This window comes from Xiphophorus hellerii, chromosome 23, assembly GCF_003331165.1.
Source record: "Xiphophorus hellerii strain 12219 chromosome 23, Xiphophorus_hellerii-4.1, whole genome shotgun sequence".
In the NCBI taxonomy this organism is placed as follows: domain Eukaryota; kingdom Metazoa; phylum Chordata; class Actinopteri; order Cyprinodontiformes; family Poeciliidae; genus Xiphophorus; species Xiphophorus hellerii.
The window spans coordinates 412,623-430,543 of NC_045694.1; the positions used below are offsets into that span (position 1 = coordinate 412,623).

Genomic DNA, 17,921 nt, shown 5'->3' on the forward strand with positions numbered 1-17,921 from the left:
TCCTTCCTGGCTCCATCCCTTTCCTCCTGGCTCCACCTCTTCCTTCATGGCTCCACCTCTTCCCTCCTGGCTCCACCTCTTCACTCCTGGCCCCGCCACTTCCCTCATGGCCCCGCCTCTTCCCTCATGGCTCCGCCTCTTCCCTCATGGCTCCGCCTCTTCCCTCATGGCTCCGCCTCTTTCCTCCTGGCTCCGCCTCTTTCCTCCTGGCTCTGCCTCCTCCCTCCTGGCTGCGCCTCTTCCTTCATGGCTCTGCCTCCTCCCTCCTGGCTCCGCCTCTTCCTTCATGGCTCCGCCTCTTCCCTCCTGGCTCCGCCTCCTCCTGACTCCTGGCCTGTCTGTTTCTGGCGCCTGTCAGGGAGGCGCCCTGCACCATGGGGGACGATGACTGGAGCACCCCCCCGGTCCCTGACAGCGTCAAGCAGCTGTTCAGCTCCAGGAACTGGACCATGGAGCATCCATCACCGGCCTGCTCCTGCACCTGCGACGGCAGGAAGAGGATGCTGCCTGACTGCCCGGCAGGAGCCGGCGGTCTGCCGCCGCCTGAGGTCAGAGCCACACGGAGATAACGGGGTCAGGGGTCAGGGTACGGGGTCTCCCCCCATCAGCAGCAAAATCCACTAAACCTTCAGGTTGATTCCCTCTGAGAACCGGTTCTGGACCAAAACAGAACAGAACCACCTGCTGCTGCCATCTAGTGGAACAACAAGCAAACTACAGCAGGATGTGATGAAATATTTCAGAACCATTATGAAAATAAATAAAAACTCCATCAAATAAATGAACTCACTTATTTATGCATTTATTTAATTGTTTATTTCATAACTTTTGTATTTTGTAAAGCTGTTAGGTGTTTTATGGACTTTTAGCTTTTAACTCCATTTTTTTCAGGTTCTAATAATATTTCTTATTATAGTCAAAGTAGGAGGCAAAGTTTTAAAAAATAACATCCATGAAATACGTAAAGTAGCTTTACAAAATAAAACATAATAATGTGATAAATAAATTAAGCTTCGCTTTAAAAACTTCATTTGTTTTTATTTCAGGGGTTCATTTATTTAATTTAGTTATTAAATAATAATGACATTAAGTGACCCGGTTCTTTGTGGGTACGGCGGTTCTGTTCATGTTCTGTCTGGGTCCAGATGAAGCTGAGCAGCTCAGACACTCTGCAGAACCTGACAGGACGGAATGTCTCGGACTACCTGGTGAAGACGTACGCTGACATCATCGGGAAGAGGTGAGCCAATCAGCACTCACCTGGATAAACTCACCTGAGCAGCTGCTGGACTCAAAGCTTTCTCTCTCCTCTGCAGCCTGAAGAACAAAGTGTGGGTCAACGAGTTCAGGTGTGGTTCTGGTTCTGCTTCAGACGGTTCAGTCGGACCTGGGTCGGCAGCCGCTCAGGTGTTCTCTCTGTCTGCAGATACGGAGGCTTCTCATTGGGCGCCAGGAGCACACAGGTCCTTCCTGCAGCCAATGAGGTCGACGACGCCATCGAGAGAGTCCGAAAGGTTTTTGAGTTACAGAAGGTCAGACCAGAACCAGAACATTCTGGACCTCAGAGGCGCTTCTGCTGGTCCTTCAGGAATGAAACTGGACTTTTTCTGCAGGGTTCTGCTGCAGACCGGTTCCTGGACAATCTGTCCGGCTTCATCAACGGGCTGGACACCAAGAACAACGTGAAGGTATGACCGGAACCGGGTTCTGCTCCGGTTCTGCCTGATCTTCCCCCAGGAAGAGTTTTAGCCTGAGTGAAAACGAACCGTCTGAAGAATCCTGACGGGTTCAGAAAAACAGAAAAAAGGTTTTTGTGTTTTGTCAGCCTTCCTGATGACCATGTTTGGACGGTTTCACCAAAGCTACGTTGCTAGCAGCAGTAGCATGGTGGCTCATTCAGGTTCATTCATTACAGTAATAATCGGTTATGGAGTGGGTCCAAACCGTTCTCTGCAGCCATGCTGGTTCTGTTGAGAACTGCAGAGAAAGGTTGGAGCGCAGAGGTGAGGCGGTTCAGCGAGGCTCAGAGGTGGAGCTGCAGTCCGATTGGTTCAGGTGAAACTGAGCTCAGGTCAGTTCTGCTGCTGGTTCCAAACCCAGAAGGTTTGGAACCAGCAGCAGATAAACGCTAATCAACACTCTGAGGAGGCTGAGGTGAGACAAACACCTGGCAGAGTGAGACCTGAGCTGACTGAGCAGCTACACCGACAGGTGGACCTACAGGTGGACCTACAGGTGTGTCCTCCTGACTGTCCTCAGATCTGGTTCAACAACAAAGGTTGGCACAGTGTGACTGCCTTCATCAACGTATTGAGCAACGGCGTCCTGAGAGCCAACCTGCCGCCAGGTGCGGAGCCCGGTCGCTACGGCATCACTTCCTTCAACCACCCGCTCAACCTGACCAAGGAGCAGCTGTCCCAGGTGGCGCTGTGAGTACACACACCTGGACACACACCTGGAGGAAAAGCACACCTGAGTGAACCCCACCTGTTGTTGTTTTTTGGTGCTGGTTTCCAGGGTAACGACCTCGGTGGATGTCCTGGTGTCCATCTGCGTGATCTTCGCCATGTCCTTCGTCCCGGCCAGCTTCGTAGTCTTCCTCATCCAGGAGCGAGTCAGCAAAGCCAAACATATGCAGTTCATCAGCGGCGTGCATCCGCTGCTCTACTGGCTGGCCAACTTCACCTGGGACATGGTGAGGTCGCTAAGCCCCCCACCCCCCTACCCCCCACCCCCACCCCCCCGCCCAGAGCCACGCCCGCTGACATCTCTGTCTCTCTCTGCAGTGCAACTACTGCGTCCCGGCAACACTCGTCATCCTCATCTTCATCTGCTTCCAGCAGAAAGCCTATGTCTCCTCCAGCAACCTGCCGGTTCTGGCATTGCTGCTGCTGCTCTACGGGTCAGAACCACAGAACCACACAGAACAGAACCGCATAGAATGTACATCAATGTTTACCTTGTCTGCACTGCAAAAACACAAACTTTACCAGGTATTTTTGTCTAGCTTCTAATGCTAATATCTTAGTTCATTTGCTTTAAGTCAGTAATCCTTCGTATTGATGAAAAAGTTCTGCTAGCAGATTATTTCACTCAGATTAAGTGAAATAATCTCATTTCCTGTAACATGAACTAATCTGCCAGAGGAACTTGTAGTTTTTCATCAAAGCTTTACAAGTCTTTACCAGCCCTCACCTGTCCAGCTCCAGGTTTCATTGAGGGAAAAGTTTCTTATCCGTCGTGTCTCCAGCGCAGTGCATGCTGGGAAATGCGGTCCGGTCAGTTCGTCTCAGTAAAATGGACGCCCAAGAACAGAGAGAAAGTCAGAGAAATAAAGGATGGGAAGATGAAGAGTCCAAATGCAGCAGATGATGGAAAGATTTGCTCTAGTTTAAAACCAGAACTGCCGGTTCTGGTTGTGGTATTGGACCTGGTTCTGGTTCCGACGGTCTGTGTCTGCTCTCCAGCTGGTCCATCACGCCCCTCATGTACCCGGCCTCCTTCTTCTTCAAGATCCCCAGCACGGCCTACGTGGTCCTGACCAGCGTCAACATCCTCATCGGCATCAACGGCAGCATCTCCACCTTCGTCATGGAGCTGTTTGGCGACCACGTGAGTCTTCCTCTCGCCTGGCCTTCAGGTGGAGCGTGGGCGTAGATCTGACTTCCTGTTTCCTCCAGGAGATCGGCGGCATCAACGACATCCTGAAGAACGTCCTGCTGGTCTTCCCTCACTTCTGCCTCGGCCGCGGCCTCATCGACATGGTGAAGAACCAGGCGATGGCCGACGCCCTCGAGAGATTCGGTGAGACGCAGCTCTCCGCTCCAGGTGTTCCCCACCTGGGCCAGGTAGATGACTGCTGTTGTGTTCCAGGTGAGAACAGGTTCCGGTCGCCCCTGGACTGGGACATGGTGGGAAAGAACCTGTTCGCCATGGCGGTGGAGGGCGTGGTCTTCTTCATCATCACCATCCTCATCCAGTACAGGTTCTGCATCAAGCCCAGGTGAGGTCTGGTTCTGATCCTCATTGGAAGCTCACCTGGGTCAGTTTGATGTTACCTGAAGTGTTTCTGTGTGAAGGCCCGTCAGCAAACTCACCAAACTGGGACCACTGGGAGAGGAGGACGAGGACGTGGCGCGTGAGAGACACCGCATCGTCCAGGGCCTGGGACAGGGGGACATCCTGGAGCTCCGGCAGCTCACCAAGGTCTGGAGAGGTCCAACACCTGGACAGGTCCAACATTTGAACTGGTTTAAACACCTGACCTGGTTTTTGTCCTCCAGGTGTTCAAGCGGAAGCAGAAGCCAGCGGTGGACCGGCTGTGTGTCGGGATTCCTCCTGGAGAGGTGAGGCTGACTTCCTGCTGCAGGGGGAGAACCAGAACCTGCAGCTGACTTACATCCTGTCTGTCTGGTTCTGTTGGGTTCTGCCTGGTTCTGGTCCAGTGCTTCGGTCTGCTCGGTGTGAATGGAGCTGGGAAAACCACAACCTTCAAGATGCTGACAGGAGACACCCTGGTGACCAGCGGAGAGGCCTTCCTGGCCGGCAAGAGGTGAGGGACCCGCTGGGTCCACTAACACCACCTGAGGGCGCCGTGGGACAGGAAGTGATCACCCTGTGGGACAGGAAATTCTCATCCTGCTTCCTGTGTGTCTGCAGCATCCTGCGGGAGATCGAGGACGTCCACCGGAACATGGGCTACTGCCCTCAGTTTGACGCCATCAACGAGCTGCTGACAGGAAGAGAGCACCTGGAGCTGTACGCCATCCTCAGAGGCGTCCCAGAGGGGGAGGTCTGCGATGTGAGTCCCGGTCACACGTGGTGACACACCTGCTGGGCGGGGCTGTGGTGCTGGCCTCTGATTGGCTGTTGTTTTGTTGGCAGGTGGCGGAGTGGGGCATCAGGAAGCTGAGTCTGCTGAAGTACGCCGATAAGAGAGCAGGAAGCTACAGCGGGGGAAACCTGAGGAAGCTGTCCACTGCCATTTCTCTGATTGGAGCGCCCCCTGTGGTCTTCCTGGTAAAACACACCGCCACCATGCTCAGCTGCAGCTGCAGACCAACACACACACACACACACACACACACACACACCAAGTAGCAGAAGAAGAGCTTCAGGTGTGATCAGGATGCCCCGCCCCCTCCTCCACCTGTTCTGCAGGACGAGCCGACCACAGGGATGGACCCCAGGGCCCGACGGGCCCTTTGGAACTGCATCCACAGCGTCATCAAGGAGGGCCGCTCCATCGTCCTCACCTCACACAGGTGAGACGTCCTCAGTGTGTCTTCAGTCTGTCCCAGCAGAGGGACGGAGGACAGCGTCACTGACTGTGTGGGTGTGTGTGTGTGTGTGTGTGGGTGTGTGTGTGTGTGTGTCCGCGCTGCAGCATGGAGGAGTGTGAGGCTCTCTGCACCAGGATGGCCATCATGGTGAACGGCAGGTTCCGATGTCTCGGCAGCGTCCAACACCTGAAGAACAGGTACCGCAGCTGGATTTCAGAATAAGAGCGCTTAGTTTTTAGAGGTTCTGTCATGCCTACTGACCGCCAGCAGGTGGTGCTGAGAGCACTGAATGTTCCCTTTGCTGATGGTTGTGTCTATGCATGAGTGGGTCAAGGCAGGCTGGATCTGTGGCCTCGCTCTTTGTGCCACCAGATGAAGCTCTGCCCTTTCATACACTTATGAGGTTCTACAGGCTGTTGCGAGGCGAGAGCGGTTTACATCAACAGACCTGACAGATGCATATTTTCATGCACGTATTCAGCAGAACATTGCTGCATTCCCAGACTTGCCTCTGCAGGGTGTTCACTCTGTGTGACGGCACCCCTCCCTCCTCTGCAGGCCTGTAGAGTGAAGGTTCTTCCAGACTTCGCTGACCGGCTTCCTGAGCGAATACATCTCACGATACGAGTTGCCTGCTTGGAGAAGAGCTGCCTGATTCCATCTCAGCCACTTTTCTTTCTGTGTTTTGAGGTTCATCCTCCATGACGGCTTACCTGTCTGTTTAAAGGGTGAATGACATACTTGTTACAGAGAGGTGCTCACGACAGACGCTAGCTCCATGGGAAGGCGGCGGTGTGGTAACACCAGGAGGTTCTGGGTCGCTGGTGTCGACAGGGTCGCTCCAAACGCATAAATGTGCTGGAGCTGTGCATTTGGCTTACAGGCACTTTTTGCCCCTTTCTCTGATTCGCCTACTCTTGGGAGGATGTTGCTGGTAGCTCTGTATTGGCCAGCACAGCTGTGGCTCCCACTTCTACAGAGTCTGTGTCATCGGACCAGGAGAGATTTGCTTTCTCTGCTGGGTGGACTGACTCCGGCTGTGGCCACCAGGAGGCCTGAGCAGCAGCTGATTGGATATTCAGCTCCTGGCAGACACAGGGCACCTTGTACTGGTCAGCAATGTGAAAACAGACCTGTGGCGTCAGTTTTCCCATCTATGTTCTGCCTGCAGTGATGATCCAGTCTGTGCGGTCCCCACTAATCTGGCACTCTTCTTGATAAGGGCCGTTCTCCTCCGACGCTTAGGGCAGCCATTCTTAACCATAATGCTGCAGCCCACATTTGGTCCGCCAGCGCTGCCTAGAGGTCCGCAAGAACCCCCATGTTTTTACCAGTGGGTCACGGTGTGGTAAAGTTCACAAAAACCAGTCGTCGGAATTCAGGCGCTCAGATACAATACAAGTTTCCACCACATGGTGGCAGTGATGTGCCGTCAGTAGTTAATGAGCTCTAATGAGCAGAAGAAGAAACCAGGCGGCACTGGAGACACATTTAGTGTGAAAATATTTAGTGTGAAAATATTTCCATCTCCAGCGCTCAGGGCTGAAGCTCCTCTTCCCATTAACAACCAGTGAACCCAGTGGATCAGGATTCTCCTCTATGGCTTCAACAAAACCCAAAACACTCAGACCGGACCCAGACCGGACCAGACCGGACTCAGACCGGACTCAGACCGGACCCAGACCGGACCCAGACCGGACTCAGACTGGACTCAGACTGGTTCTGATGCGTCCGGGAGGAATAAAAACAGATCGGTAGTTCGTCCAAAGATAAACGGTTATGATTGTTTATTTGTTACAATATGGAGGGCAGATTCTGGTTCTTGCTGTTGAAGCAGTTTTCAAATTAATTTGGAGATTATTTTTCTATATTTTCTTTAGCACTTTAAATTATTTCTCAACAACAAAATTCATTGGATTATTTATTTTAATGCATTTAATTTGAGCACATAATTTAATTTAAACAATTGTCATATTTTTCCCGGTTCTTTGAATCTTAAATCATCTTGATGGCACAACGCATATTACAATTTTTTTAATTTTTTTAATCATTTAACTGTTTATTAGTATTTTTCACTTTTGTTTACATACACAATGTACATGAACACTTCACATTCAACATAACATAACATAAAACTTTCGCTTGGGAGCTATTCCTCTATTTGACCTTTGACCCGTCTAGTTTCTCTAGTTCTTTATTTTTGTCGTTGTCCATTTCATCCACTTTTCTTCCTTTTGTGTTTGCTGAAGTCTCAAACGATGTCAGTTTTTCCATAATGCAGATTTCTTCTATTATTCCAGTCCATTGTTCTGCCTCTCCCGATTTCCTAGTAATAGCTTTCTGGCTAGCTGTTAACATTATCTTAGATAATTGTCTTTTACCCTTACTTTATATTGTTAAAATTGCAAAGATGTAGTACCACACTATTCATAGGAATATCATATCCCAGAATCTTGTTTCATGTACATTTTTCCAAAATTGAACAATTTTAGGACAGTTCCAGAATATGTGAGAATGATCTGCGTTCATTGATCCACGGTTCATGTTTGTGTCTTTATATCTATTCTTGACTTTAGGTGTGATGTAAAATCCTATTAGATTTTTCCATGTGAACTCCCTCCATATCCATGAATTGGTGGATGTCTGGTGTTTTCCACATATCCAACCAATCTTCATCTGAAATTGTCATGTTAAGCTCTGATTCCCACTTTTCTTTTATGTACTTAGTTGAATGTTTGTTCATCTTCAGTTTTTGATATAGAGTAGAGATTATTATATAGAGAAATTTTTGTTCCACTGAATGAATTTATCACAATTTTAATCACTCCATTCACTTCCAGAGGGATCCCACCTGATTTCTCTCAATTGCAGGTACCTGTAAAATTCATGTTTATCTAAATTATACTTCTCCTTCATTTTCTGAAAACTCTCCAGCTCCCCGTCTGTCTGAAGGGTAAACCAACCTGTGACCCCTTTGCTTATCCATTGTTTGAACCCTTTATCATACATTGCTGGTTTGAAATCGCTATCATATGCTACCCACCTGAGCATTTTCATTTCTTTCTTTATCCTGTGTTTTTTAATGTTTTGAACCATAATTCCAGTGTAAACACTGGAATTGGATCCATGTATTTCTTGATCTTCCCATATCTATCTTCATCCCCAGTAACACTTTGAACTGGGTATCCTCCAAACTCTTTCTCCATATCTTTCTCCATATCTATGTAGTGTGGTGTGCACCAGCATATGACATGTCTGAGCTGAGCTGCACAGAAGTTCTCCTTTAGTTTTGGGAGACCCATACCCCCCTTGTCTTTTGGTAGCTGAAGAGTTTCATATTTCACTCTAGGTTTTCTGCCACCCCAAATGAATCTTGATATTATCTTGTCCCAGAGGAACCTCTATTGGTAATGATTGGAACAAATATAGAAGTTTTGCTTGCACATTTATTTTAATAGTTTCAATTCTTGAGTTCAGATCCAAGGGCAGAGTAGTCCATCTATCTATATCTTTTTGTATCTCTTGGCTTATTTTATCGTAATTTGCTTTATACAGTGTTGATAACCCTTTGGTAATGTTAACCCCTAGGTATTTAATTTCCTTCATATTCCATTTGATGGGAAATGATTCCTGAATTTCTTTTGATGGAATGTAATTGAGTATTAGAATTTGTGTTTTGGTTACATTAATTTTATATCCTGAAAGACAACCATACTTTCCAAAGAGATTCATCAGCGCTGGTAGCGATTCATTTGGCTGTTCAAGGAAAGTTATTACATTGTCTGCAAAAAGCCCTATTTTGTGTTCCTCTCCATTTACTATAACTCCCTTCATTTTATCGTCTTGTGGTCCTGCCTGCGCCAGAGGCTCCATAAAGAGGGCGAACAGTGCAGGTGATGGACAGCGCCCCTGTCTGGCTGATCTTTGTATGTTGAATTTGTCAGTCAGGCTTCCATTTATTTTAATTCTCGCTGTGGGGTGATGATATGTCTTTATACACTGTATTGATTTATTACTGAATCCAAATCATTCTAATGTTTTATATAGAAATTCCCAATTTACTAAATCAAATGCTTTTTCTGCGTCAACACTTACTAGTAAGGTACTTTGTTTCTTCAGCTGCGCTTGATCTACTATATGTAGAACTTTTCTAATATTATCATGTGTTTGACGTAATCATAAATCCTGTTTGATCTTCCTCTATCAATTCTGCTACAAAGGTATTTAATCTATTAGAAATAATGGTTGTGTAAATCTTATAATCTACGTTTAACAGTGAAATTGGTCTATAATTGCCACAGTGTTCCTGATCTTTTCCTTGTTTTGGGATGACTGAGATGATACTGTAGCTTCACTCCATGATGGAGGTATTTTATTGTTATTGAGGGTCCAATTGAAAGAAGCTGGAAGTTCTGGCGTCAACTCTTCTCTAAACATCTTATACCACTCTGCCGGGTATCCATCACTGCCTTTCGATTTATTATTTTTTAAAGTATTTATTGCCTGTTTCACTTCCTCTGTTGTGATTGCTGCTGTCAGTGTCTCATTTTGTAGTTTGCCAATTGTTGGTAAATCTAATGCATTTAAAAAGGTTCTCATTTCCTCCACATGTGCAAATTCAGGTTGTGTATACAGTTTCTCATAATATTCTCAAAAAATGCCCTTTATTTCCTCTGCATTATCTGTTAGTTCACCTGTGTGGGGGTTTCTAATTTTATATATTGCATTAAGTGTTTGTTGTTTGCGTATTCGTTTAGCTAACAGTTTAGCTGCCCTTGAACCTGCTTCATAGTAATTCTGCTTCCTTTTTTCCATCTCTCCTAGTAATATGTCATTTATTTTGGTTTTAACTGCCTTGGTTTCTTGGTAAACCTTTGAGTCTTTTGTTTCCTGATATTCCTGCTCTAATTCCCTAAGTCTCTCCGTATTTGCCCTGTATGTCTGTAGTTTAATTCTTTTATCATGCGCAGTTTCAGCTATTAACTTTCCCGTTTACTGCCTTCACGGCATCCCATAATATTGTTGGGTCTACAGTTCCGTTATTATTTTCTTCAATATATTGTTTTATTTCTGTTTTTATTTTTTCTCTCCGTTGTTCACTATTCAATATTCCCATATTCAGTCTCCATATCGTATTTCTTTTCCTGTTACTTAGACATATCTTTAAATAAATTGGATTATGGTCAGAAACATCTGCCGCCCCTATCCTGCATTCCTTCACTCTGTGTTTATCTACCTTGGTTAAAAAATAATCTATTCTTGAATGTTCTCCATGATCAGCTGAATAATGCGTAAAATCTTTTCCTAATGGATGTAGGCTTCTCCATACATCTGTCATTCCCATCTCTTCTAATGAGACATTTATACATTTTGCTAAATGCATTTTAGTTTTTTTGTGACTCGTTGTGTCCATATTATGATTCAGAACTACATTTAAATCGCCTCCATAAATTAGAATCCCTTCTGTTTCTATCGCTATTAAATCAAACAGGTTCTTGAAAAAGTTTTTGTTTCTCTCCGGGGTGCGTATACATTTACCAAGGTTATTAATTCATTTTCCATTCTACCTTTCAATATTATGTATCTTCCTTCTTTATCATTTAATTCCTTTTTGTAATCAAATTGTATTGTGTTCGAAATTAATATTGCAACACCTCCTCTACGCCCCTCTTTATATGAACTGTGGTATAAATTCCTGTAGCCATACTTTTTTAATTTTTCATGCTCTGTTTTGGATAAAGGAGTCTCTTGTAAGAATATAATTTGTGCCTTTTCAGTTTTCAGTTTTGTCATCACCCTTTCTTTTTTACTCAATGCATTCAAACCATTCACATTCAGCGACATTATCTTGATATCAGTCATAACTATGATTTACTATTCCCTTTAAATATGCTCCCAAAGAACTCATAACAGAACCAGCATGAACTTTTGTTAACTAAACATAAACCAAAAATCCGACGGACTTTCAAACATGGGGTATCCTTCTTCCCCGAATCCTAGTTGGTGGGTGGAGAGGAGATCCTCACCTCTACTGAGGGCCCCTCCCTAGATCTAGTCCTAGTTCCTAGATCTAGTCCTAGTTCCTAGATCTAGTCCTAGTCCCTAGATCTAGTCCTACTCCCATCCTGTGGGGTACCACTCCATCTAGACATGTCCAACTTAAATATCTAACCCTCTCCCAGTTGGTTTTAATTTTATCCTCTTTTCTCGCAGAGTCAACTTCTTCTGAAAGCAAAACATTCTAAGATTTCCACTGGAAGCTTTGTAATTTTTCTCTCACTCGCTGCCATCCCGTGGCTCCTCTAGGCTCAGCCACCGTGTAGCCCCAGTTTAGCCTCAGTTTAGCCCCAGTTTAGCCTCAGTTTAGCCTCAGTTTAGCCCCAGTTTAGCCTCAGTTTAGCCCCAGTTTAGCCTCAGTTTAGCCTCAGTTTAGCCCCAGTTTAGCCCCAGTTTAGCCCCAGTTTAGCCCCAGTTTAGCCTCTTTCCTTCAGGTCCTGTCTGTCTTCGTTCCGTTCTCCCAATGAATCTGAATTTTAGCGAGTGGTGTCTGGAAACATATTCCTTTCTCCTTCAATATTTTTTTAATATGCCTTTCTTTTCTGGACAATCTCGGTCGGGTAGTCGTGGTCAAAGTAGATTTGTTTACCCGTTACCTGGATCTTTTTCTGCCGGGCTTTCTTCAAGATCGTTTCTTTGGTCTCAATTGTAGAAAGTTAACCACGACTGACCTCGGTGCTGCATTTGGGTTCGGTTTGGGGTGAGGGCTCGGTGGGCTCGTTGAATCTGGAGATCTATCCCCTCCGGGAGTTCGAGTTCCTTCTTAAAAAGTTGTTCCAGAAATGGAGCTGTGGATCTCCCTTCTACGTCTTCTGGTAAGCCGAAGATTCGGATATTGTTCCTCCTTGATCTCCCTTCCAGATCGGTTAGTTTTTCCTGCCCCTGTTCCACCATCTTTGTTAGCACCTCGTTAGCATCCATCTTCCACTCCTCCACCTCCGCTATGCGTGTCTGTGCCTCGCTGATGTCCGCTCGCTGTGCCTGTAGCTCCCGGTCATTCTCGGACAGCCTACGGTCTATTTCTTGTCGAAGATTCATTATTTCTTCCTTCATTTCTTTCTTCAGCTCGTCCTTGAATGCGACCAGCTCCCGGCACAGCTCTTGTTTTAGGGCTTTAATATCACCTCTGATAGCTGCGAGCCCATTTTGCAGCTATAGTCTCGGTGCTATCGTGTTCTTCCATTTCCTCTGCTGGGGCTTTTTTAGGGTGACCAGACGTCCTCTTTTTCCCGGACATGTCCTACTTTTCAGACCTAAAAAGATGTCCGGGGGGAATTTAAAAATCGTCCGGGATTTTGGTCAACTGCCTCAAAACACATTACATAACTTACAGTTCATTGTAGGGCACTGCGCACGGCGCTGCGTGTCACGTAATCCCTGAGCCGCGTCAGTGCGTGCACCCCCCCCCCCCCGTAAGGTGTTCTGGTTTCCCCAAAGTCCAATATGGTCACCCTAGGCTTTTTCGTGTTCGGAGATTCCTTCGGTTCTGTTTTGCTTTTTATAGTTTTTCCGGCTTCTTTTCTTGCTTATCCCTCTCATTGGGGCCTGCCATGCAAAGCAATGGCAGGAACCTATTACTATTGTCGGAGAGAAGCGTCTCTTTAAGTATTATTGGGGCCTGCCATGCAAAGCAATGGCAGGAACCTATTACTATTGTCGGAGAGAAGCGTCTCTTTGGGGCCTGCCATGCAAAGCAATGGCAGGAACCTATTACTATTGTCGGAGAGAAGCGTCTCTTTAATATTCTTTATTCTTCCGTAACCGTTAATGCGGCTCATACCGCTTGGTGCACACCTACAAATGAGGTATCAAAACGTGCAGAAAATTCACGCCATTGGAGCTATTACTTGTGGTGGGATTTGGGCTTAACGTGGCGACATAATTCGCAAAACACTACGAAAAAAACCCCATTATAAGTCAATGGGAAAAATCCTAGAAATACCCTATTTTTGAGGATTTTCTGTGTCGTCACAAATTCACCTAGAAATGCCATTCAAATTTCATTTTGTAGATACGTCTGTGATCTCTTCGAAAGTGAAGACGGCTCGTCGATACCAGTTACGGTTTGTCCACAATTTGCCTCTAAGCGACCCAAAGTTTCTCATTTTTCTTCAAATTAGAGTGACAGCCCATCTCGGTTCAGATCTGGGCACAACATTTCTTTCTCTCATCGCTGTAAATGCTCTGAGTGAGGTACAGATATGAATCTCGGGACTATCGCAGAAGACACATTGAACTGTCATACGCTACAAACGCTTTTTGAATATGTATTACGGTTCCTGAACAGGAAGGATTTGTTTCCAATGCTTCTTTTCAGTAAAACGTGTTTGCTCAAACACACAATTGTGTGTTTGACAGCTCAGAGCTCAGAGCTCACACCCTGCTGAGACCATTATTTGCCATAGCAACGGATCTCAAGAGGCTATTGGCTGCTGGTTTGTACTACAAATACGCATCGCTGTAGTTCTATCTATCCTCAGTTGAAACAGATCAGGACTGAGAACTGGCCTTTAGAACTACCTGCTGCTATGGGCTGTATATAACTGATTTAACTCAGTAACTGTTACACATGGGATTAGTTTGGAACTTTAAAATTAAGCATACTGAAAATTTCAAAATAAAAGCCTTGAATATTTTACATGACGTAATTGCTCTTTTTGGCCGTATATGACTTTTTCATCCAAAGCAATGTTACACATGGGATTAGTTTGGAACTTTAAAATTAAGCATACTGAAAATTTCAAAATAAAAGCCTTGAATATTTTACATGACGTAATTGCTCTTTTTGGCCGTATATGACTTTTTCATCCACAGCACTGTTACACATGGGATTAGTTCGGAACTTTAAAATGGAGCATAATAATAATTTCAAAATAAAAGCCTTGAATATTTTTACATCAGGCAATTGCTGTTTTTGGCTTTATGTGACTTTTTCATCCAAAGCACTGTTACACATGGTATTAGTTCAGAACTTTAAAATGAAGCGTAATGAAAATTTCAAAATAAAAGCCTTGAATATTTTTAAATCATGTAATTGCTGTTTTTGGCTTTGTATGACTTTTTCATCCAAAGCACTGTTACACATGGGATTAGTTTGGCCCTCTGAAATGAAGCATACTGAAAATTTCAAAATAAAAGCCTTGAATATTTTTACATCATGTAATTGCTCTTTTTGGCTTTATTTGACTTTTTCATCCAAAGCACTGTTACACATGGTATTAGTTTGGCCCTTTGAAATGAAGCATACTGAAAATTTCAAAATAAAAGCCTTGAATATTTTTACATGACGTAATTGCTCTTTTTGGCTTTATATAACTGATTTAACCCAGCAATTGTTACACATGGGATTAGTGTGGCAATTTAAAATTAAGCTTGATGAAAATTTCAAAATAAAAGCCTTGAATATTATTACATCAGGTAATTGCTGTTTTTGGCTTTATTTGACTTTTTCATCCAAAGCACTGTTACACATGGTATTAGTTTGGCCCTTTGAAATGAAGCTTAACAAAAATTTCAAAATAAAAGCCTTGAATATTTTTACATCAACTACTTGCGTTTTCAGCATTATATAACTGATTTAACCCAATGACTATTACACATGGGATTAAAATAGACTGTTTTGCATGAGCAGCAGATAGATCCTCTATTGCACATGTGTCAAACTCAAGGCCCGCGGGCCACATGTTGCCCGCTACGTCATTTTATGTGGCCCTCTCCCCCCTACCACCGTTTTACAGCCCCATTGATTGACTTAAAATAGGTTTTGAGGACGAATTGACTACAAACTACATATCCCATAATGCCTTCCGATTCTTACCAACCAACATTACGGCTTCTCGCCACTAGAGTGCAGCAGAGTCACCTCAAGCTGATTATTAATTTTCCCAGCGAATAAAACTGAAACATCGACAAGCTAACAAGCTAAAGAGCGAAGTCCCGTGATGTTTCAATCGAGGACTTTTACCGTCTACTGCCCCCTGATTTGATGCCACAGCTTCGACTCCATGCAGCTCGTGTTTTGTCCACGTTTGGAAGCACCTATCTGTGCGAACAGATGTTTTCAATAATGACTTTAAACAAGACCAAGCACAGATCGCGCATTACTGACGAAAACCTACACGCCGTTTTGCGGATTGCCACAGAATAGAACTAAAACCAGACATCGACGAACTGACCAGGGGAAAACGGTGCCTGACATCCGGCCAGAAAACATTGGTAAGCACAAACAAACTACATTTAAATAGAATGAATGTAAAACCAAAACTCAGTATACTGGAATATGCATATAGTTTATTGATTTTGCTAACATTAGCGTTTCTGCTGATTTTAGCTGATATACTTACTTTATAATACTGAATGGTGCACGTCCGCCTCGCTTAACGTTCTTGCGGTTCTCCGCGTGCCACTGATTACGTTGCGGCGTTCTTTAGCGTCGACGCCGATTTGTGGCGTGACGACGCCGGGCCCATGCCCGACGGGCGCGCCTTGGCAGGCCCCGGCTAAATTTCTTCCGAAATTTTCTAGTTGGGGCCTGCCATGCAAAGCAATGGCAGGAACCTATTACTATTGTCGGAGAGAAGCGTCTCTTTAATATTCTTTATTCTTCCGTAACCGTTAATGCGGCTCATACCGCTTGGTGCACACCTACAAATGAGGTATCAAAACGTGCAGAAAATTCACGCCATTGGAGCTATTACTTGTGGTGGGATTTGGGCTTAACGTGGCGACATAATTCGCAAAACACTACGAAAAAAACCCCATTATAAGTCAATGGGAAAAATCCTAGAAATACCCTATTTTTGAGGATTTTCTGTGTCGTCACAAATTCACCTAGAAATGCCATTCAAATTTCATTTTGTAGATACGTCTGTGATCTCTTCGAAAGTGAAGACGGCTCGTCGATACCAGTTACGGTTTGTCCACAATTTGCCTCTAAGCGACCCAAAGTTTCTCATTTTTCTTCAAATTAGAGTGACAGCCCATCTCGGTTCAGATCTGGGCACAACATTTCTTTCTCTCATCGCTGTAAATGCTCTGAGTGAGGTACAGATATGAATCTCGGGACTATCGCAGAAGACACATTGAACTGTCATACGCTACAAACGCTTTTTGAATATGTATTACGGTTCCTGAACAGGAAGGATTTGTTTCCAATGCTTCTTTTCAGTAAAACGTGTTTGCTCAAACACACAATTGTGTGTTTGACAGCTCAGAGCTCAGAGCTCACACCCTGCTGAGACCATTATTTACCATAGCAACGGATCTCAAGAGGCTATTGGCTGCTGATTTGTACTACAAATACGCATCGCTGTAGTTCTATCTATCCTCAGTTGAAACAGATCAGGACTGAGAACTGGCCTTTAGAACTACCTGCTGCTATGGGCTGTATATAACTGATTTAACTCAGTAACTGTTACACATGGGATTAGTTTGGAACTTTAAAATTAAGCATACTGAAAATTTCAAAATAAAAGCCTTGAATATTTTACATGACGTAATTGCTCTTTTTGGCCGTATATGACTTTTTCATCCAAAGCAATGTTACACATGGGATTAGTTTGGAACTTTAAAATTAAGCATACTGAAAATTTCAAAATAAAAGCCTTGAATATTTTACATGACGTAATTGCTCTTTTTGGCCGTATATGACTTTTTCATCCACAGCACTGTTACACATGGGATTAGTTCGGAACTTTAAAATGGAGCATAATAATAATTTCAAAATAAAAGCCTTGAATATTTTTACATCAGGCAATTGCTGTTTTTGGCTTTATGTGACTTTTTCATCCAAAGCACTGTTACACATGGTATTAGTTCAGAACTTTAAAATGAAGCGTAATGAAAATTTCAAAATAAAAGCCTTGAATATTTTTAAATCATGTAATTGCTGTTTTTGGCTTTGTATGACTTTTTCATCCAAAGCACTGTTACACATGGGATTAGTTTGGCCCTCTGAAATGAAGCATACTGAAAATTTCAAAATAAAAGCCTTGAATATTTTTACATCATGTAATTGCTCTTTTTGGCTTTATTTGACTTTTTCATCCAAAGCACTGTTACACATGGTATTAGTTTGGCCCTTTGAAATGAAGCATACTGAAAATTTCAAAATAAAAGCCTTGAATATTTTTACATGACGTAATTGCTCTTTTTGGCTTTATATAACTGATTTAACCCAGCAATTGTTACACATGGGATTAGTGTGGCAATTTAAAATTAAGCTTGATGAAAATTTCAAAATAAAAGCCTTGAATATTATTACATCAGGTAATTGCTGTTTTTGGCTTTATTTGACTTTTTCATCCAAAGCACTGTTACACATGGTATTAGTTTGGCCCTTTGAAATGAAGCTTAACAAAAATTTCAAAATAAAAGCCTTGAATATTTTTACATCAACTACTTGCGTTTTCAGCATTATATAACTGATTTAACCCAATGACTATTACACATGGGATTAAAATAGACTGTTTTGCATGAGCAGCAGATAGATCCTCTATTGCACATGTGTCAAACTCAAGGCCCGCGGGCCACATGTTGCCCGCTACGTCATTTTATGTGGCCCTCTCCCCCCTACCACCGTTT

General features: G+C 44.2%; 2 protein-coding genes across 3 annotated transcripts in view; both read left to right on the forward strand.

The window, feature by feature from the left end:
* The window catches only part of LOC116714596 (alpha-1,3-mannosyl-glycoprotein 4-beta-N-acetylglucosaminyltransferase B), a 776,799-nt gene that overhangs the window by 367,855 nt on the left and 391,023 nt on the right, over positions 1–17,921 (forward strand). The window lies entirely within an intron of this gene.
* Positions 1–17,921, forward strand: part of abca1b (ATP-binding cassette, sub-family A (ABC1), member 1B) — a 75,854-nt gene that overhangs the window by 21,276 nt on the left and 36,657 nt on the right. For both annotated transcript variants that reach the window (XM_032555222.1, XM_032555223.1), the window contains exons 30-47: positions 359–548; positions 1,146–1,240; positions 1,317–1,349; positions 1,427–1,532; positions 1,614–1,688; positions 2,260–2,429; positions 2,518–2,695; positions 2,787–2,902; positions 3,468–3,612; positions 3,681–3,804; positions 3,874–4,003; positions 4,080–4,206; positions 4,284–4,346; positions 4,446–4,552; positions 4,660–4,801; positions 4,885–5,019; positions 5,161–5,264; positions 5,387–5,479. In XM_032555222.1, the coding sequence (XP_032411113.1) occupies positions 359–548; positions 1,146–1,240; positions 1,317–1,349; positions 1,427–1,532; positions 1,614–1,688; positions 2,260–2,429; positions 2,518–2,695; positions 2,787–2,902; positions 3,468–3,612; positions 3,681–3,804; positions 3,874–4,003; positions 4,080–4,206; positions 4,284–4,346; positions 4,446–4,552; positions 4,660–4,801; positions 4,885–5,019; positions 5,161–5,264; positions 5,387–5,479 (2,133 nt within the window). The remainder of the gene's footprint in view (positions 1–358; positions 549–1,145; positions 1,241–1,316; positions 1,350–1,426; positions 1,533–1,613; positions 1,689–2,259; positions 2,430–2,517; positions 2,696–2,786; positions 2,903–3,467; positions 3,613–3,680; positions 3,805–3,873; positions 4,004–4,079; positions 4,207–4,283; positions 4,347–4,445; positions 4,553–4,659; positions 4,802–4,884; positions 5,020–5,160; positions 5,265–5,386; positions 5,480–17,921) is intronic.